Source organism: Corythoichthys intestinalis, chromosome 16, assembly GCF_030265065.1.
Source record: "Corythoichthys intestinalis isolate RoL2023-P3 chromosome 16, ASM3026506v1, whole genome shotgun sequence".
In the NCBI taxonomy this organism is placed as follows: domain Eukaryota; kingdom Metazoa; phylum Chordata; class Actinopteri; order Syngnathiformes; family Syngnathidae; genus Corythoichthys; species Corythoichthys intestinalis.
This window is the reverse complement of record NC_080410.1, coordinates 8,240,637-8,261,471: the sequence shown is the minus strand read 5'-3', so window position 1 is coordinate 8,261,471 and position 20,835 is coordinate 8,240,637. Positions and strand designations below refer to the sequence as shown.

The 20,835-nt window shown below is 41.9% G+C and overlaps 1 protein-coding gene across 1 annotated transcript in view; it reads left to right on the top strand.

The window, feature by feature from the left end:
- The window catches only part of LOC130904372 (uncharacterized), a 35,057-nt gene that overhangs the window by 6,701 nt on the left and 7,521 nt on the right, over positions 1–20,835 (top strand). The window contains exons 3-5 of the mRNA XM_057817093.1: positions 1,082–1,265; positions 13,177–15,593; positions 20,530–20,603. Coding sequence (XP_057673076.1) covers positions 1,082–1,265; positions 13,177–15,245 — 2,253 coding nt within the window. The 3' untranslated portion in view covers positions 15,246–15,593; positions 20,530–20,603. The remainder of the gene's footprint in view (positions 1–1,081; positions 1,266–13,176; positions 15,594–20,529; positions 20,604–20,835) is intronic.

Sequence of the window (20,835 nt, the reverse complement as noted above, 5' to 3'; positions counted from 1 at the left end):
CGTGATCAATCAATTACTGTAATATTTAAACACTCTCTCTCAGACACTAAGAATAATCAAATAAAGAGTAACCTTTTTAAATTTAAATTTAAATAATCAGCATCCAGCCGGAATTCACTTCTCTTTTCAAAAGAAACTTCAGGGAGTCTGATTTTCACAGAACCGGAATTTTAGGTTTTCTTTACCTTTAATTCATAAAGATCAATATTAAAAGAAAAAAAAACTTGAAATATTTCAATCTTTGTTTAATACAGGTAGTCCCTTGTTTACGAACGAGTTCCGTTCCTGTGCTGGCAACATAAGCCGAATTTCCACGTAAATTGGAATTAACCCTTTAAGTACCCTTAAATATCCTAAATCTAAAAATAACTTAGAAAAAGCATGTATTATACGTCATTCTGCTGCCCTCGCCAAAACGGAGGAGCTAAGTCCAAGCAAGATAGCGAGCTAAGCTGTAATCTTCCACACTCTCACTCGGTTGCACGACTTCTTCGTGGGGACAAATGCCCACGCGCTCTTCTTTGTGTGCGCATTTACGTTCTTCGTCGTGTGTACATGCGCTCTTATGGCGCTTTTACACTAGCACTGTTTGGTCTGTTTGAAACAGACCAGAATTATTTTTCGCAGATAGCCGGCTTTGTTTTGTAAATGTGAATGTAACGAACCCGGAAGTTTGTTTTCCCCTGAGACAGCAGCAAGGAGGAGGCTTGATGAGGCTTTCCAGTTCGCACCATTGAGTTTATTAAAAAAAAAAAAAAAAAAAAAACCAATAAAACAGGCTAAAAACAGGTTAGAAGAGGGTTGCATCGGTCCCAGCTTGGGCAGGGCGGTGTGGCGTTCGTATCCCCCTGGGCGGACGCCGCCGCTTCATTGCTCAGCACGGCAAATGAAAAAAAAAAAAAAAAAACGTTACCACAAACCACAAAATCACTCCACATGAGTAGGCCTCCAGGGGCTGAGCCTTTCAAATCCCTGCTGGGCCACCCCTCAAAGTATCTCTAAAAAAAGTTAAGAACAGTCATAAAAATTGATAAAAACAATAAAATTTGTCCACCCCTCCTTCTTTTTCTCCCTCCTTCAGTCCTTCTCCCTCGGTGCGGAGCCCGTCCGCAAAGGGGGACCTCCCCTTCTGTGCTCTCCCGATGCCACATTTATAGACGCTAAGTGTTCCTCTCCACCAATCCACCTAACCGGTGTTAATCAAGGCAATTGGGAGCACCTGGGGGGAAAAGTTCAGACACGCTTGTCCTGCCAAGCCCCCCTCAGTACGTTACATGAACGTGCCTCCGAACTCTAGTTCAGACCAAACAATTGAACGCTGGTCTGCTCAAAAATCATGGGTCTCGGTCCGCTTTAAGCGCACCCTGCTTCGCTTGTAATTGCAAGCGGTCCAGATTGCGCTTATGCTACATTATATGTAGCGTCACACAGTGATGGCAAACTGAAGCATCATGAAGCAATGAGGCTTTCCATCAAACTGGTTCGCTCCTGGGCCGAAGCATCATGAGGCTTCATTTGTTCTATTGCGCCATCATGTGGAAAATAAAGGTCATGACAGGCAGAGTGATTAAAATGATGCCATGGATTTGATGGGGTCAAAAGGGCAGGGAGTTGTGATGTGAATGAATGTGCGTGTGTTACTTGAAAGTAGAGCCTAGATCGGGCCTAAAAAATCCAGCCCGACCCGACCCGGCCCGCGTGTATTAAAGCCCGAGCAATTAACTTGCATGCCCGAGCCCGAAAAGAAGCCGAAATTTAATTTTTTTTTATTTATGAGGACCCAGAAGGAGGAAATGCGGGGATGCAATGCGTCAGTCAGACCTGGACAGAGCACTGCTTGGAAAATGGTTGTGTTTTGTGTGATCACATTTGTGACGACGCCTATGTGCATAAATGATAACAAATTCAAGCCTGTCACACCATTTACCATTTACCATTTTGTAACAAATTCTCCCAGTTAAACAAGACAGTAAAATGCATATTCAATAAGCATTTATATCTTTTATATTTGTGTGTCTGTTCTATCAGGTGGATAGTTCATGCTTCATTTCCTTGGCAAAATGCAGCAACAGACATTTATTTTAATTCCTTCGAGTTGGCAGAGAAAAACGCAATTTTTCATAATGTTTAAATAGTCTACATACTTTTATGATCATAATAAATGCATGTACACAACGAAATAATGCTGGATAGGTATGTTAAATATATTTCATATATTGTGCTCTCATGGACGCACCTCTCCGACAAGGAGAGGAACAGCAGCATTTACAAAAATAAACTAAAATACTTTCAAGTGACATTATTTTAATGATTCTGTTCAGAACACTGAAACAAAATAAGAACATTTTAAGGAACACCACAAACTTCACGATGTCCACCTTTGCACGAAGAGGTGCGGCCCTCGAAACAAATGATAATAAAGATGTTCGACTAATATCGTATCCATATCGAAATTCGAAAAGGAAAGGATGCAGAGTTGCAGACTCGCGGAGAGCCCCAGAGCGTTCATGTGCGCAAACAATGCACTTTCTCCGTTTTATACAGTTTATTTATTTTATAACAAGTATTCCTTAGTTTAAGATCCATATACAATAAATATACAGTAGCCTATATTTATTTTTAAAAAGTTAGCGAGAGAAGAAGTCCGGCCCGACCCGACCCGAACGTAAATGATTGACATTTTGGGCCCGACCCGAGCTCAAGATCTAGGCTCGACTTGAAAGAATGATTGCTTTATTTTAGACATTGACATACAGTATAAACAAGGAACAAGACACACCTTTCATTCATTTTCATTGAGGAAAACTAGCATTTCCAAAGTTTTTGGCTGTAAACGGTTTCGTTGTTTTAGATAGGATTTCTTTTGAAAATAGTCTTTCGCAAGGGATGGATGAGGCCGGCCAGGGTACAATGCCTCAACATAGATGAAGTGTTCTCTTGGTATACCAAAGTTCTTAAGAACAATGTTTACACTTCACCTTTTGAAAAATCAGCAAGTAGAAGAAAGACATTAAAACAAGGGATACACTGTGTTGTCCCAATAATTTACAATATATATTCACACTGGTTATTATTATTTGAACCTAGGAGAGAACTGCTCAAAATGATCCCAGACAGGGGATGTTCTCTTCTTTTTCGTTGTGGACGGTGCGTCCATTGCAAAATGAATCCGATTGAATTGAAGTTTAAAGATGTGAGTTGGGTGTGTCAGTGTCACCTGTCAGCTCTTTGTCGTCTCGGTGCGCCATTTTATTTCGAATCACCCGCGAAACCATGTGTTGGCGATGACGTAGGAAGCCCGTCTTGTGAGACTTCGGACGTAGCAACGTGCCTTCCGAGGCTTCGGGCGTGGCCACAAGCGTGATCAACACATGCCTCGATGCGCGCTTTGCAGATTTTTTTTCCGGTTTACTCTGCACACGCATTGGCGCCTCGGCACAGTCGGGCACATCACTAGCGTCACACCACGCTCCCTCCGCTCCGAGAGTGGTATTTCCTCTTCAAAATTTGTCCAATCATTGAGTGCGCCTTTCTTCCACGTGATGCTACTTGGAAAGTTTAGTGGGCGTAGTGAGAATACTGAACCTTTTCAACAGGTCATTTGCAAGTGTTGTTTGTTGCGAGGTAGCTCTCCAACGGGACCCTGGTCCTCTTGGTCTAATGCAGTGCTTCTCAATTTCTATAAAAAAATTTAAAATCAAGCAGTTTATCACTGTGATTGGGGTCTAATGTCTTGAAGTGGCGTCTTCATGGATTTGGATTCCTGTTGTCTGCTGCAAACATTTTCAGACAGTAAACGGATTGGCCTTTCCTCATTTCCTACTGTATTAAAAGTCAAAGCCAAACGCTACATGCACTTCATTATATTTCCTCGTCTTAGCTCATCATATCTCCAATGCTCTATGCTGTGTGCTCTTGTTCGGTTAAAAATACCGTGCACACTGAAAATAAGAGTGCCACTGCCACCCACTGAGTGGATGTGCAATTACACTTTATTCTAGCACGGTAAAAAAAGAATGTTCCCTGGGGTCACATGCGCAATGGCGTGCCCCACTATTTGAGAAGTACTGATCTAATGTGAATGTGCCCTTACTCGCGTGCAGAGGTACAACATGCGCTACGCTTCATGCGCAAAAAAAGCATGCATCACAAAACAAAAGTAAACATTATGATCAAATACACATTTTACCAAAGGTCAGCGCAGTCATATTAACTAACAACTGGAGACTAAATGGCGAACGAGACTCCCGTATCGTCAAGTCAAAATCAGGTAGGTCGGGTACGTCGTAACCTGGGGACTACCTGTATGTGCCATGGATGAGTTCCACTTTCCAGAATGACCGAAAATAAATGTTAGATTTTTTTCATGATATTCTAATTATATATGTGCTGTGCCCTTTTAGGAAGTGGCCAAATTACAGGGGTACCTCTACATTCGAATTTAATTCATTCCAGGACCTCGTTCGTAAGTCGAAATGGTCGAATATCGAGCAGCATTTTCACCACAAGAATACCCTCATAATACTTCAGGTACAATTACAAATAGCAATTACACATAGCAAAACAAATAAATTATAAATACAAATCGTAAAAATATAACAATGTAATGAATCGGGTTGTAATGGGGCGGTTGTGTTTTGCATGGTGTTCCTGAACGCTCCGTGTGACTGAGTAGAGGGTGAGAGGTGCGGTAGCATGGAGGTAATTTGTGTATTTTGTGTCTTTTAATTTGTGAAAGTATTCTGCGTTTAGGAGTGGGGCAAACCTTCACCCCAATGCCAAAGACTGGTAGACGTCTACAAAAAGCGTTTCACTGAAGTTATTTCAGCCAAAGGGGGTAACACTAGCTATCAGGTGGTAGGGTCTCCTAACTTTTTCCTCAGTTAGAATATGTTTTTTTGTTGATATATTTGGTTTAATGAGTAAAACAATGTTGTTTTTTGTTGTTTACCTGCAATTAAATCACTTTTTTTCAGCGATAAAGAAAAATAAGATCAAGACATTGACATGTTAGCATTTCTTAATAAAGAACTGAATATTTCACGGGGTGTCCTAATTTTTTTCACATGACTGTATTTTCAGTTTTAAAAAAGGTCACTTCGGTCAAAAAAAAATATGCACCAAAATAAATTTGAGACTCAAAACAAAGCACTTGAAAACTTTCTTTGAATTAATTCTTTTTTCTTGCTTTTTTTTTTTTTTTTAATGAAACAACTTTTTTAATTGATGTAATGTTTTGGGCCACATTTTGGAGAGGACATTTGTGTCTTTATAATTCAATTAAAAAAATAAGTCGGTTAAAAAAATAAAAATATTTTTCAAAAAAAAAAAAAAATCACTTCAAAAAACTTTTTCAATCATAGAAAAAGTTTAAAAAAATATGAGATTCAAAAATTTGCATTTGAACACTTAATTTTTAATAGAAAATGTTTCCTTTGATTGAAGTAATCCTTTTTGTGTTTGGGCCATATTATGGGTAGGACATTTGTGTTTAAATCATTCAATCCCTCCAAAAAAAGTTGCTTCAATCGAAAGAAAATATTTTCAAAGAAAAAAAAACCATATGCAAAAATAAAATGGCCCTTCCCTTGAATGAATATATATATATATATATATATATATATATATATATATATATATATATATATATATATGTATACAGTATTTTTTTTTTTTACCTGGCGGGTGGCTACCGGGGTCGCAGAAGCGACGGGGCTGGTACATTCCCACCCCTGTGCAGATTAAAAACCTGACGAAGCTGGCCACTTTCTTTGATGTTACAATAATTGTCACCTTAACTTATAAAAAAATAGCGAAAGGAGGTCGGAGATTGACTGTCTAGATCGTAGACACACTTCGTCCGGATTGTCGAGCTAGTTTACAGTCGTGGACACCACGCCCATATTTTTCTATCATTTACATCTTAATTATAATGGTAAGAGTCACCTTTTTTCCTTTTTTCACCACCTGCACAAACTTTCTTGGGACCCATGTTGATTTCTCTCAAGAAAATCCGCCATACTGCCATCTTGCGGGAAAACAATAACATTTTGACACTGTTGTTAATGGTCATATTTCTAGTATGTCGTTGTGTGTCGAGACAAATGACGAGTCAAATTTTACGGCGGTTGTCGAAAGGATCGTATGTTGATGCGATCGAATGTCGAGGTACCACTGTTTTAGAAATTAGGACAGAACTAGGAGATTTAACAAAACAAACTGAAATGACTAGAAAAAGGATATCAGGCTCAAATTAATACCATTCTGACATTCCAAATCAAAATTTCAATATTGCCGTCTATTGAACATATTGTAGGATGTTGATTGATTAATACTCACAGGTGATTTGTCCCACTATTGGTGTCACGGTGGCACTAACAGCTGGACTCAAATGCAAGAGACGACGGAATAGATGCAGGTTTCAATGATGGTTTTATTTCATTAGCATGTAACACAGGCCAGCTTCAAATCCCAAAAGAAAAGAAACCATAGTAACAACAAAATGTTTATTTGGAACAAAAAAACATGATAAGAACAAACTTAATTGAAGTTGGTCTTTTAGCTTCCTGCAACTTCTCTCACAAAAATGACGCACTAGCCACGTTTACATGGAGCCAAATATTCCAATTGCAATCGGTTTAGATGTTCAAACCGAATAAATGTGTTCCATATAGACACCTCATTCGGAATGAACAGGCCCAAACCGAATGGAATTTCATTCCGATTCACAGGGGTGGAATATTCCTTTTCCCAAACCAATTAGAAGTAAAATTATATCATGTAAACAGGGAAGCGGAACGGTGTCTGGTTGCGTTCTTTCTGCACATGCTCCGTACTGACGTGGTGACGTCACTTGGTGACGTAAGTAACGTCACTTGCAACATGGCTTCCAAGCACAGCGCACCTAATTGGAGTCCGGCGGAAAGTTTATATCCATGAATCCCTCCACCAGCCCACACAACTTTTTAAATGAACGGCGTGTCATTCTGAAGTTTTGTTTCCACTCGAAAAGTTAAAACAGCAGCTGATCTGACGATCGATCTCCATGTTTTGCAACGTGACGCTTTGTTTTGATTAATCTGCGCATGTCAGACGGCAGTTGTCAAACGTCCTTTCAAAATAAAGGCAGATACATGTAAACGCTGGATCGGAATTGATGAAGTGACATGTAAACAGCTGATATGAAATTTCCATTCGGAATGATTTGAATCGGTATGAATAAAAGTCAGCATGTAAACGTGGCTACTGACACAAGACAAGGAATAAGAGGAGAATATACGTAAGGACTAGGGCTAGCAATGTACAGGTGTAGGCACTCAAGGGCTAGCGATGTACAGGTGTGGGCACTCAGGTGATTAAAGGGAAGGCAAGACAAGGCTGAAAAGGTGAACACAGTAACAAAAAGAAGCCACCAAAATAAAACAGGATGTGGGCTAACATACACTGCTGGCCAACATTATTGGCACCCCTGCAATTCTGTCAGATAATGCTCAATTTCTCCTAGAAAATGATTGCATTTACAAACGCTTTGGTAGTGCTATATTCATTTATTTTGCTGGCAATGAAAAAACACAAAAGAGAATGGGGTATGAAAAAATGAAGTCATTATCATTTTACACAAACTCCAAAAATGGGCCGGACAAAAGTTTTGGCCCCCTCAGCCTGCGTGGTAGCACAACCTTTCGACAAAATAACTGCAAACAACCGCTTCTGGTATCCATCATTGAGTTTCTTACAATGCTCTGCTGGAATTTTAGACTACTCTTTGGCCAACTGCTCCAGGTCCCTGAGATTTGAAGGGTGCCTTCTTCAAATTGCCATTTTCAGATCTCTCCACAGGTGTTCTATGGGATTCAGGTCTGGACCCATTGCTGGCCACTTTAGAAATCTCCAGTGCTTCTCTCAAACTATTTTCTAGTGCTTTTTGAAGTGTGTTTTGTGTCATTGTCCTGCTGGAAAAGACCCATGACCTCTGAGGGAGACCCAGATTTCTCACTCTGGGCCCTATATTATGCTGCAAAATTTGTTGGTAGTCTTCAGACTTCATAATGCCATGCACACGGTCAAGCAGTCCAGTGCCAGAGGCAGCAAAGCAACCCCAAAACATCAGGGAACCTCTGCCATGTTTGACTGTGGGGACCGTGTTCTTTTCTTTAAAGGCCTCTTTTTTTCCCCCTGTAAACTCTATTACTTATGATGCCTTTTCCCAGAAAGCTCTACATTTGTCTCGTCTGACCAGAGAACATTCTTCCAAAACGTTTTTGGCTTTCTCAGGTAAGTTTTGGCAAACTTCAACCTGGCTTTTGTATGTCTCTGGGGCAGAAGTGGACTCCTCCTGGGTATCCTACCATAGAGTCCCTTTTCATTCAGATGCTGACGGATAGTACGGGTTGACACTGTTGTACTGTCGGGCTGCAGGACAGCTTGAACTTTTTTCGATGTTAGTCGAGAATCTTTATCCACCATCCGCACAATCTTTCGATGAAATCTCTCATCAATTTTTCTTTTCCGTCCACATCTAGGGAGGTTAGCCACAGTGCCATTGGCTTTACACCTATTGATGATACTGCGCACGGTAGACACAGGAACATTCAGGTATTTGGAGATGGACTTGTAGTCTTGAGATTGCCCATGCTTCCTCACAATTTTGCTTCTCAAGTCCTCAGACAGTTTTTTGGTCGTCTTTCTTTTCTCCATACTCAATGTGGTACATACAAGGACACAGGACGGAGGTTGAGTTAACTTTAATCCATTTTAACTGGCTGCAAGTGTGATTTAGTTATTGCCACCACCTGTTATGTGCCACAGGTAAGTAACAGGTGATGTTAATTACACAAATTGGAGAAGCATCACATGATTTTTCAAAGGGTGCTGTTATGTCCTCTGGTCTTATGTTGACTACTTTTTGGGTTTAATTTCTTTCTAAGATTGTACATTGTTCATCCGTCCACAGGATGTCGCTATTCTAACTCAGAATCTTAAGTTTTTCTTTGGTATTGCTGTTTGCGCTCGGCTTCCCCTAGTGGCGACTTGCTGTAAGCAGCAGGCAGAAAGAACTTTTTATTTCAGTTGGAAAAGAGGCCTTGAGGTGTTAAGACGTTACACACCTCCTCTGCACCATACATCGTTGGGAACCCTTGACAAAACAAAATCTGTAAGTTTGTACGTTTTAACAGTGGGTTAGATGTAATTTTGGTGTGTCTATTCTGTTATTTTGTTGTTATTTATGTGGCGCGAACCCACACGTTTTTGTGCTAAGCTAAAGTAGCCACTTCATTTCATTTGCTCATAATGGAGCCAGTTTTCTGTTATTTACATAAACATGTTATTGTATAGAACCTTTTATTTTGTGTATAACATTTGTGTTTTATGCATGTTTCAGTTTTACCACACACACGCGCACACGTTCACGCGAAGAAATAAATGAGAGGAAGGAGTTTGGGCCTCCATTTTTCTTTGTCGGTTTAGCTCGCTGCCAAAGTCGAGTAGCCATACGCTCGGCTGAGGGCAGAAGAGTAAAAAGATTTTCAACACATCAAGCACCCAAGATGTCTCAGCAAGAAGTTTCACCACCTATCAGCCAAGTGGTCACCAGGTCGGAGGCCAGTCATTCTCATTCTTCACGCCGGTCCAGAACGAGTCAAGCTGCTGCACAAGCACGAGCAGACGCCGAAGCTGCCTACGCCAGAGCACGGTACGCCAAACGCCAAATCGACATGGAGGTCGAGAAGGCACGCATCGAGGCAACACTACACGCTCTGAAGACGGAAGGTGAAGCAGAAGCAGCGCTTGCCGCAGCTAAAGTTTGGGAGGCGACTTTCGAAGAAGAGGAGCGCGCCAAAGTCGACCTCAGCGAGCAAGGGGTATTTTCCAAGACACCCCCCTCCATCAGGCGTGCACAAGAGTATGTGCATGCTCACTTTGACGACCAGCGTGTGCAAGCAGATGGCACACAAACGCCAAACACTGAGCACCTGGTTAGGCACAATGACTCTCAACAACCAGAAAATAGCCCAAAATCAGCTGGTGCTTTTCCACATGTGCGTCACATCGACATCGCTGACGAAGAGCATCTCCAATCTCATCGTGCGAGAACGGACATCTCACACCAGCCTACACCTTCAGCAACCCCACAAAGTGAACTGTCCAATTTAGCAGCCTATCTAGCACGGCGTGATCTGCTGACATCGGGGTTCAAGGTTTTCGACAACCGGCCAGAGTCCTACCTGTCCTGGAAGTCCATGTTCTGCAACGCGACGGAAGGCCTCAATCTCAAGCCCAGCGAAGAGCTCGACCTTCTCACCAAGTGGCTCGGCGGGGAGTCTCTTCAACACGCTCAGAGGATCAGGGCGGTCCACGTGAGTAATCCACAGGCAGGTCTCCAACGTCTGTGGCAGCGGCTAGACAAGACTTATGGCTCTCCAGAGGTAATTGAATCCTCACTCTTCCAACGGTTGCAGACTTTTCCAAGAATCTCCAACAAAGACACTCACTTACTGCAGGAGCTTGCTGATCTTCTGTTAGAGCTATCGTATGCCAAAAGTGAAAGTTATTTGCCGGGTCTTAGCTTTCTCGACACACCAAGGGGCATAAACCCGATAGTTGAAAAACTCCCATATGGACTCCAGGAGTCATGGGTTACACAAGGTACCAAATACAAAAGGGAAAACGGTGCAGTCTATCCACCTTTTTCGTATTTTGTGCGGTTCGTAAATGACTACGCTGAAATGAGAACAGACCCTAGCTTTATGTTACAGTGTTCAAACGTAATAAATCCAAGGGTTGATAAGACATCAGTAAGACGAGACAAATACAGAGTTCCATTGGCGGTGAATAAAATAGAGATCAGTCCGGCTAAATTGACAGCACCCGATCCAGACAAACAATGTCCTATCCACCAAAAACCACATTCACTCGTCAAATGCAGGGGGTTTAGAATGAAAACACTAGACGAAAGAAAGAACATTCTCAAAGAGCACGCCATTTGTTTTAAATGTTGTGCGTCCACAAATCACAGGGCTCGAGACTGTAAAGCTATTATCCAATGCTCAGAATGTGATAGCGATGCTCATGTGTCTGCCATGCATGTCGGTCCACCTCCATGGACACCTCAAGACTTTAATCCCCCAACCCAGAGTCACGGCGGGGAGTCTGAGGGCCCAAATCCTGTGAACACAGCCAGTTGCACAGAAGTATGTGGGCAAGGCGTAAAAGGAAAATCATGCTCAAAGATCTGTTTAGTTAATGTATATCGCCGAACTTCTCCAGAAAAGAAAAAGAGGGTATATGCCATGTTGGATGATCAGAGCAATTCATCCTTAGCCAGATCTGCGTTTTTTGACATGTTTAATGTGCAAGGTACCATATTCCCATACACCATGAGAACATGTGCAGGTTTATCAGAGACACAAGGTCGTAAAGCTGATGGCTTTGTTGTAGAAGATGTAGATGGTAAGGTCTCCATGATGCTGCCTACAATAACAGAATGTGATCAGATTCCAGATAATAGAGACGAAATTCCCAGCCCTGAGGTAGCAGCAGCTCACCCTCATTTGCGATCAATCGCTTCACAGATTCCTCCTCTCGACCCATCGGCAGACATTCTTCTGCTCCTGGGAAGGGACATCATTCAGGCTCATAAAGTTCGTGGTCAGGTAAATGGGCCAAACAATGCACCTCATGCCCAGCGTCTCGATTTAGGATGGGTTGTCATAGGTGATGTCTGTCTCTCTGGAGCTCATAAACCCACATTGAACTCATTTAAGACGAACGTTCTAAACAGTGGACGTCCCACGTTCCTCAGTCCTTGCGAAAACACAATCGTTATCAAAGAGAAATACACCAAAAACGATCCACTAAACACACAAGCGGAACTAGGACAACATATTTTCCAACAAACAACAAATGACGACAAAGTTGCACTTTCGGCAGAAGATGCGTTGTTCCTAGACATTATGCACAACAACTTTGCTAAAGATGAGGCGAATAACTGGGTAGCTCCACTTCCATTCCGCTCACCTAGGCGGCGCCTACCTGACAATCGGGAGCAGGCCTACAATCGTTTAATGTCGCTCCGCAAAACGCTGAGAAGAAAACCTGAAATGAGAGCGCATTACGCTGAGTTTATGGAGAAAATATTCAGCAAGGGCCATGCCGAACCAGCGCCCGCACTGGCGCCAGATCAAGAGTGCTGGTATCTCCCTAGTTTTGGCGTTTACCACCCGCAAAAGCCAGAAAAAATTAGGGTAGTCTTTGATTCGAGTGCTCAACTTGACAATGTTTCTCTCAATGACGTGCTCCTCAAGGGACCAGATCTTAACAACACTCTCGTAGGAGTTCTGATGCGGTTTAGGTCCGACCCATACGCCGTTATGGCAGATGTGGAGCATATGTTTCACAACTTTATAGTACGAGAAGACCACCGTAACTACCTTCGTTTCTTGTGGTTCCAAAATCATGACCTTGATGGAAAAGTGCAAGAATTTAGGATGACTGTCCATGTGTTTGGTAATTGTCCTTCCCCATCAGTCGCCATCTTTGGACTGAAAAGAACAGCCATAGAAGGAGAAATGGAATTTGGCAGTGACGCAAAAGAATTCATTGAACGGCACTTCTATGTAGATGATGGGCTAAAGTCATTCTCTTCCATAGAGCAGGCCATTGATGTTCTTAGTAGGGCACAGAAGATGCTGGCTCAGTGTAACATACGCCTGCACAAAATCTCATCCAATTGTCCTCTCATAACAGGAGCCTTTCCAACCGAAGATCGTGCTGTAGGCATGCAAGGTCTTGACATTGGGCAGACTACCCCACCAATGCAGCGCAGTTTGGGCTTAGGATGGGAGCTGTTGACTGACCAATTCAAGTTCCAAGTAAGAGTAAATGAAAGGCCGTTCACAAAAAGGGGAGTTCTGTCAGTTATCAACAGTGTGTTCGACCCACTTGGTTTTGCTATTCCAGTAATCGTAGGGGGTAGAACCATACTCAGAGACATTTCCACAAATGTTTCAGAGTGGGACACTGAACTGCCAAAAGACAAATTAGAACAGTGGCAAAAGTGGAAAAGTTCCCTCGGACACCTACAACATCTTGAAATTCCCAGAATGTACACTTCAATACCGCTGTCTGCAGCCCAAAGAATAGAGATTGACGTTTTTTGTGATGCTTCCACAAAAGCCGTAGGTGCGGTAGCATACCTCAAACTCACAAATGAGGACGGACACAGCGAAGTGGGATTCCTCCTCGGCAAAGCACGTTTAGCTCCTAAACCAGACATCACCATACCCCGACTTGAACTCTGTGCAGCAGTCCTGGCCGTGGAAGTAGCAGAGTTGGTTCTAGAGGAGCTGGATGTCACAGTCGATCAGGTGAATCTTTACACAGACTCAAAGGTAGTGCTTGGGTACATCTCAAACACCAAGAGACGCTTTCACGTTTATGTGCACAACAGAGTCGAACGCATCAGGCGCTTTGCACAAACTCACCAGTGGCATTACGTGCCCACACACTTAAATCCGGCAGACCATGCCACACGAGCGTTGCCCGCTGAGCAGCTCTCCAGCTCCACCTGGCTCAGAGGCCCAGCTTTCCTCTCCAGGTTGGACCAAAGTCAAGTTCGAAGTCAAACCTTCGATCTCATAGACCCAGAGACTGAGTGTGAGTTGCGTCCTGAGGTAACAACTTGCACTACCACCCTATCAAAAGGCCAGTTTAATAGTGCCAGATTTGAAAGGTTTTCAAGTTGGAAGGTGCTGCAAAAGGCTATTGCCAAACTCCAACATATAGCTCAATCATTCAAGAACAACTCTGAGGTTTCCTGTCGTGGCTGGCACAACTGCAACAAACATTTAACTGAAAAGTCACTGCAACTAGCCAAGACCACGATCATTCGCACCGTTCAAAGAGAGGTCTTCGCAGAAGATATTGGATGCATTGAAAAAGGCACAGCTTTAAAAAACTCAAGTCCACTCAGCAAACTGAATCCATTTGTTGACACGCAAGGGCTCCTTAAAGTTGGAGGCCGACTAAAGAAAGCACAGTTGTCTGCAGAAGAAACCAATCCCATACTAATCCCTGGAAAGCACCATCTTGCTCAGCTCATAATAAGACACTTTCACGAAAAATTATGTCACCAGGGAAGGCATTTCACGGAGGGAGCAGTCAGAGCAGGGGGCTTTTGGATTGTGGGAGGAAAAAGAGCAGTAAGCAGTGTGATTTTCAAGTGCATCACATGCCGCAAATTAAGGGGCAGGCAACCTGAACAGATCATGGCTGAGCTACCTGAAGACAGGCTGTCCACGGACCCTCCTTTCACAAATGTAGGCCTTGATGTGTTCGGTCCCTGGTCCGTTACAGTGAGAAAAACGCGTGGTGCTAATGCAGATGCTAAAAGATGGGCAGTCATATTCACCTGCATGAGTACACGTGCAATTCATATTGAAGTGATTGAGTCAATGGACACATCGTCATTCATTAATGCACTGCGTCGTTTCTTTGCCATCCGAGGTGGTGCCAAACTCTTGAGATCTGATTGTGGGACAAATTTTGTGAGTGCCTGCAAAGAGCTCCAAATAGACAAACTAGGCTGTCACAATGACAAAATAGGCACATTCTTGAAAGACAGTGCGTGCAAATGGCAGTTTAATCCTCCACATGCATCCCATATGGCTGGTTCCTGGGAACGCATGATCGGCGTCACCCGAAAAATCCTCAATGCAATGCTCCTTGAACATCCATATGGGAAGCTCACACATGAAGTACTCGTGACATTGTTAGCTGAAGTCACCGCAATTGTAAATGCACGCCCACTAACGGCTGTTTCTACAGATCCCGAAAACCCAGTCATTCTTACTCCTGCGATGCTACTCACGCAAAAGGTTGGCACACCACCGATTCCACCAGGGCAGTTTCAGTCCGGTGACCTATTCAAAGCCCAATGGAAGCGCGTGCAGTACTTAGCTAATGTTTTCTGGAGTCGTTGGCAGAAAGAATACATCGCAGGCCTGCAGGTTCGTCACAAGTGGAAAACAAAAAAGCCAAACCTTCAAATGGGCAACGTTGTTTTAATGAGGGAGTCTCTAGAACATAGGAATAATTGGCCACTCGGACTGATCACAAAATCTTTCCCAAGTGAGGACGGTAATGTCAGAAAAGTTGAGGTTAAGATTTGCCGAAACGGCGAGAATAGGTTTTACATTCGCCCAATTCGTGAAGTTGTGCTTTTGATGTCTAAGGATAGCATGTAAAACGAGTTGTTGTTTTGTATCGTTCATTAGTTAAGGGCTGACATCTTGCAGATGTCAGGCGGGGAGTGTTATGTCCTCTGGTCTTATGTTGACTACTTTTTGGGTTTAATTTCTTTCTAAGATTGTACATTGTTCATCCGTCCACAGGATGTCGCTATTCTAACTCAGAATCTTAAGTTTTTCTTTGGTATTGCTGTTTGCGCTCGGCTTCCCCTAGTGGCGACTTGCTGTAAGCAGCAGGCAGAAAGAACTTTTTATTTCAGTTGGAAAAGAGGCCTTGAGGTGTTAAGACGTTACACACCTCCTCTGCACCATACATCGTTGGGAACCCTTGACAAAACAAAATCTGTAAGTTTGTACGTTTTAACAGTGGGTTAGATGTAATTTTGGTGTGTCTATTCTGTTATTTTGTTGTTATTTATGTGGCGCGAACCCACACGTTTTTGTGCTAAGCTAAAGTAGCCACTTCATTTCATTTGCTCATAATGGAGCCAGTTTTCTGTTATTTACATAAACATGTTATTGTATAGAACCTTTTATTTTGTGTATAACATTTGTGTTTTATGCATGTTTCAGTTTTACCACACACACGCGCACACGTTCACGCGAAGAAATAAATGAGAGGAAGGAGTTTGGGCCTCCATTTTTCTTTGTCGGTTTAGCTCGCTGCCAAAGTCGAGTAGCCATACGCTCGGCTGAGGGCAGAAGAGGTGCCAATACTTTTGTCCGGCCCATTTTTGGAGTTTTGTGTAAAATGATATTGATTTACTTTTTTTCCCCATTCTCTTTTTTGTGTTTTTTCATTACAAGCAAAATCAATGAAGATATTACTAGCAAAGCTTTTGTAATTGCAATCATTTTCTGGGACAAATTGACCATTATCTGACAGAATTGCAGGGGTGCCAATACTTTTGGCCAGCAGTGTAAATCATTGCTGAGGGCGGCATGTAACAATTGGTTTCCTCGCTACACTATCACTAACATTGTTTGCATACTCACATAATACTTTTTATCTGTCCTATCTTCTCTATTGCCGTCTTTCGGTTACAAGGTATCCCCTCCTATGGAAATAAATCTGTGTCACCAGATTGGGTTTTTCCAGTTGTTCTGAAGTAAAGAAATTATTCACACTCAGTAGCCAACATAAATCATTTTATGATTGGCATAAACCCAAACAAACGTAGCAAAAATAACTGAGCGTTGCAGGCACTAAAAGTCTTGGAAAGGCAGAATTTATTATGATTAGGAAAATGCGTCATACGGATGGCTGAACTAAGTGGTGAAGTGCAGGCTGGACCTACCTGTAGGTGAAAGGCTTGTGTGAAGAAAAGATAAGCATGCAGAGCAGGCACGTACAATATGGAGATGGGTATGAGCCAATCTTTTAAAGTCACACTTCAAAGAAAGTTTAAGCCCGAAAGAGAGATTCTTCTACGGACACTGCTGATGTCAGCCTCATCAGTTTAGCTCTGACTAATGTCAGATAGGGTGGAGCAGAGCTGTATTTAAAAATCAGCATTCTTGCCTGTTTTTGACCCGTTGCTGTCCATCAAAGTTGCAAAACAGGTTGCCTTTACCGTTAACTCATTGGCTGCCATTGACGACAATAACAGGTAGGCCTCTAATTTTGTTGCTCTTAAAAACTAAATCAAAACTCTTTAAAGTGATCCTCTACCTTAAATACTTGTAGGCTCTAATAAACCACAATTGTTCTCTTGTACTAAAATATGTTGTTAGAAACACATAAAATGTTAAATCAATGGCAATATTTTATAATATTTACTACATATTTTGACCGTTAGTTGGCGTCATGGTTTGCGGGCTCGCAGTGATGACGACATTGGGATCTTTCCAAATGTGTAGCGTATTCAAAAATTGCTTATTGCTGCCTAAACTCACGAAGTAAAATGCCACGATGTGCTGCTTTTGGATGCAATTTCCAGTCAAATGGAAACAAGGGGAGTGAAGTGAGTGGTCAAGGTGGAATTATTATTTTTAGTGAATAAATGTGAATAAGTGGAAGCTTCTCCCCCTTTTTGGTCCCTGTATGCACGTATCCTACCCACCACGCGTTACCACTGGCGCCCGAACATTTTTCCTGGATCCTCAGTCAAGTAAGGGATTCGTCTATTTTCTGGATCCGACGGTCCCACCGCGTCTGCAATATTGGTTTCGGATCTGTCTATTTTTTTTATTCATCGGTCCTAGAATCGACGGCCTGATCGCGGCTGCAACATTGCCATGGGATCGGTCTAATTCCTAGATCTTCGAGTGAGTAAGAAACGCGGATTTGGATTACTATTGCTATCTTTTTTGTTGACTATTCTTCGTGGGAGTTTTCCCCAAATCATACCAAATAATCAAAGTACTATGGCACGCTACAGTGATGACAGTGACTCTGACATGGACCTTACAACAATGTTGGAGTTCGTCAGGGAACGCGTGTTTGCGTACTGCTGAGCTCCCGAGTGAAGAATGGTCAAGGTGGAAATATTATTTTTTGTGAATAAAATTTGCATAGGTGGAAGCTTCTCCCCTTTTTGGTACTTTTATACACGTATCCTACCTACCACGCGTTACAATGTACAAGACATGGATTACACAAGGTGTGCTCTTTGGCCTGTACTGTATGTAAAGCACACGACAGCTCTGGATGCTGACAATCTACATAATTATATTGGGATAAGCTTGAAAACACAATATGCTTACCTTGAATATCTGCTAATAAAACTGGAGTTCCCAACAGCATACACCTTCGCTCCCAACCGGAGTTCCCAACAGCATAGCTCTCTCGCTCTGTTGTCATTGAGACTTTTGCCCAACTTTTGTCTTATCAGGTATTTGCTGCACGCATTTTTCCCTGAAGCTCGTCTTGTGAACGAACGACAGTGCTGTCCTGCTCCTCACTTTTCAGATGTGGTTCAAATAGGAAGGGTAGAACCGACGACATGTTGGGAAAGCTAACGAGTGACACGCTGGAATTTCGGCAACGGGCCCGGTGACGTCACGCACTGCGACGTAACATGAATGGCGACCTATCACTTAAAATAAATGTACAAACTTTATTAAAACAAAAACATTAAGAGGGGTTTTAATATCAAATTATTATAACTCATACTAGCATTTATCTTTTAAGAATTACTTGTCTTAAAAATAGAGGATCCCTTTAAATAAGTTTATCACTATTAGACGTCCCATTGCAAACACAGTTGCAGAAACACATGCTCATGCATAAACATGTTTTATGCAATCTATGTTTAATTCATCAAAATCATATGTGGATTAATCACAGCCGCATAGGGCATTAGATTCTTGGCCTGCTATGCAAATAAAAAATAAATCCCCAAAAGGTAGGGTGCTTAAGTCTAAATGGCCCCATTTGGCCAATTGTTCACCACTACTTATTTAAAGGATAAAAACGTTACATGATTAAGTGCATATCGTGGTAGGATATAATGTCCAGAATGAGCTATGCTGTAGTTTATTGAAGGCCTTTTGCTCATCATTTGATTGTTAAATACTGCCATCTAGCGTTCAAAGCAAAGCATTGCTCTGCTGTGGGAGTCCTGTTGTGGAAATGACTAAATTCTACAACTACCATGACTCGGCACTTGGACAAAAAAATTTGAACTCATTTTTTTTCACAATTTTGCATTCTACAAGGCTCACAGAGGGTTATTGATGGCCCTTTTAATGTCATCCAACTCCAAATAGAACTTGAGAAAATGTGCAAGCTTATTTGGCCCACAGACAATGATAAAGCCCATTGATTTGTATGATCAATTGTTGTGAATCCTAAATGTTTTATACCACATCTCAGTTAATATTATTATCATTATTATTATTATTGTTTAATCAAAGATTCAATACACTGTCTTTATGACATGAACTTCATGTACTTGGCGTTTGACCTGACTATTTGACCTCTGACATAATTTAGACACCGTCCTTGTGTGGCAGTATATGGCAAGGTGTGGCATTATCACAGAAACTTCACATTTCACATACAAAAAAATATACGATGTAAACAATAACCTAACAGGTAAAAATCAAATCTACTCATTATATTTTATCATTCATTATCACTTTGAAAATTCCCCATTATTAAAATCATCAACAAGTAAACTAAAATAATACTAAACATGACTTTGAACTTAGCAGTGTTGGTTCTGCCATGTTTTCAGTTTCTTTCTGTGAGAATAGCTCCACAACATGTCACAAGAGGGCAAGCAGAGTTAATATCACAAAAAGATGGCATATCCGCAGCCGCAGGTGTGCAGCACAAAACGGCATTTTCGCCAGTGATTACCAGTACCTGCTACCTCTACTGTAAACAATTATAATAGTGACTGACTCATTTATTTTGATGTTTGCTTGTTTAAACCCTGACTCTTCCCAAAAAATTCAAATTATCAGGTGTCCTTCAGTGATGTCCTACTTAGTCCGCCTAGTATAGACCACCACAGCTGGAAAAATCGTACACAGAAACACACACCTTTGGTCAAAGGTTTTGAGACACTTTCTCATTCTTCTGAATTGTGAAGTGTCTTAAAATAATAGACCGCGGGGAGAGTAGCCAAAAACTTTACTCAAGTAAGATTAGTGTTACTTCAAAATAATATTACTCAAGTATAAGTAGTAATAGAAAAAATGGTGCACGTCTGCGCGCACATTTGTTGCTTGCAAAGCATTCACTGAGGCATCAACCGGTATATAACACCTTTTGTACTGTTTATTGTGCGCTTTTAATTGTGGTCAAATACTTGAGGCGAGTTTATGGTATTGTTTTTGATGATGTTCAAACGCTAACTAATACATGCTAATTGTTTGTGTGGATTGCTATTGCTGTATCAGCAGCTAGTTATTTGAATTGTTGTTACTGAAGATTAAACTGATTTAATTTTATTTTCATTTTAATTTCATTCCGCAAGAGTTGATGTCATTAGCAGCTGAATAATGTCAGCAAATCACACGGATGTCTGACATCGTCATTTTGGAGCTTAGGTTGCGATCTAGTTAGGATGTCCAACGTCTTGGCAAGGACAGCACAATAACATAATACATGTTTTTGGATAGTTATTTTGAGATTTAGGGGGTATTTAGGGATACTTAAAGGGTTACTTCCGGTTTAAGGGGAATTCGGGTTACGTCCCCAGCGTAGGAAGAGAATTTCTATGTAATCCTATGGAACTACCTGTATATTTGGAGTGATCGTTTGCAAAAATGTCATTAATGAGGGGACCTTGAACACACCTCTTTTGTGTCACGTTTCTCGTGCGGGCAGGTGGTGTGGTCACAAATGCAGGGAAAGCATGGAGGCGAGTAGTGATGGGTCCAGTGACACCAATGCGTCAAAAGGTAAGTCTTAGTTTATTAGTGTAACTGGTACACGCGGATCCGTCATTTGTGGTGCGTGGAAACCTCCCTTTTGATGCCTTCTAGAGGATGCTCTGGCATTTAAGCTGCTAGTTTAGTGGTCAGAGCACTTGCTTAGCATACTGGACGCGTTGTGCGTGTGGGTACGGGTCCTGACAATATTCACGTTATTTTTTTTTTTGGAGGTGAAATATCGCACTTGTACTTTCAACTT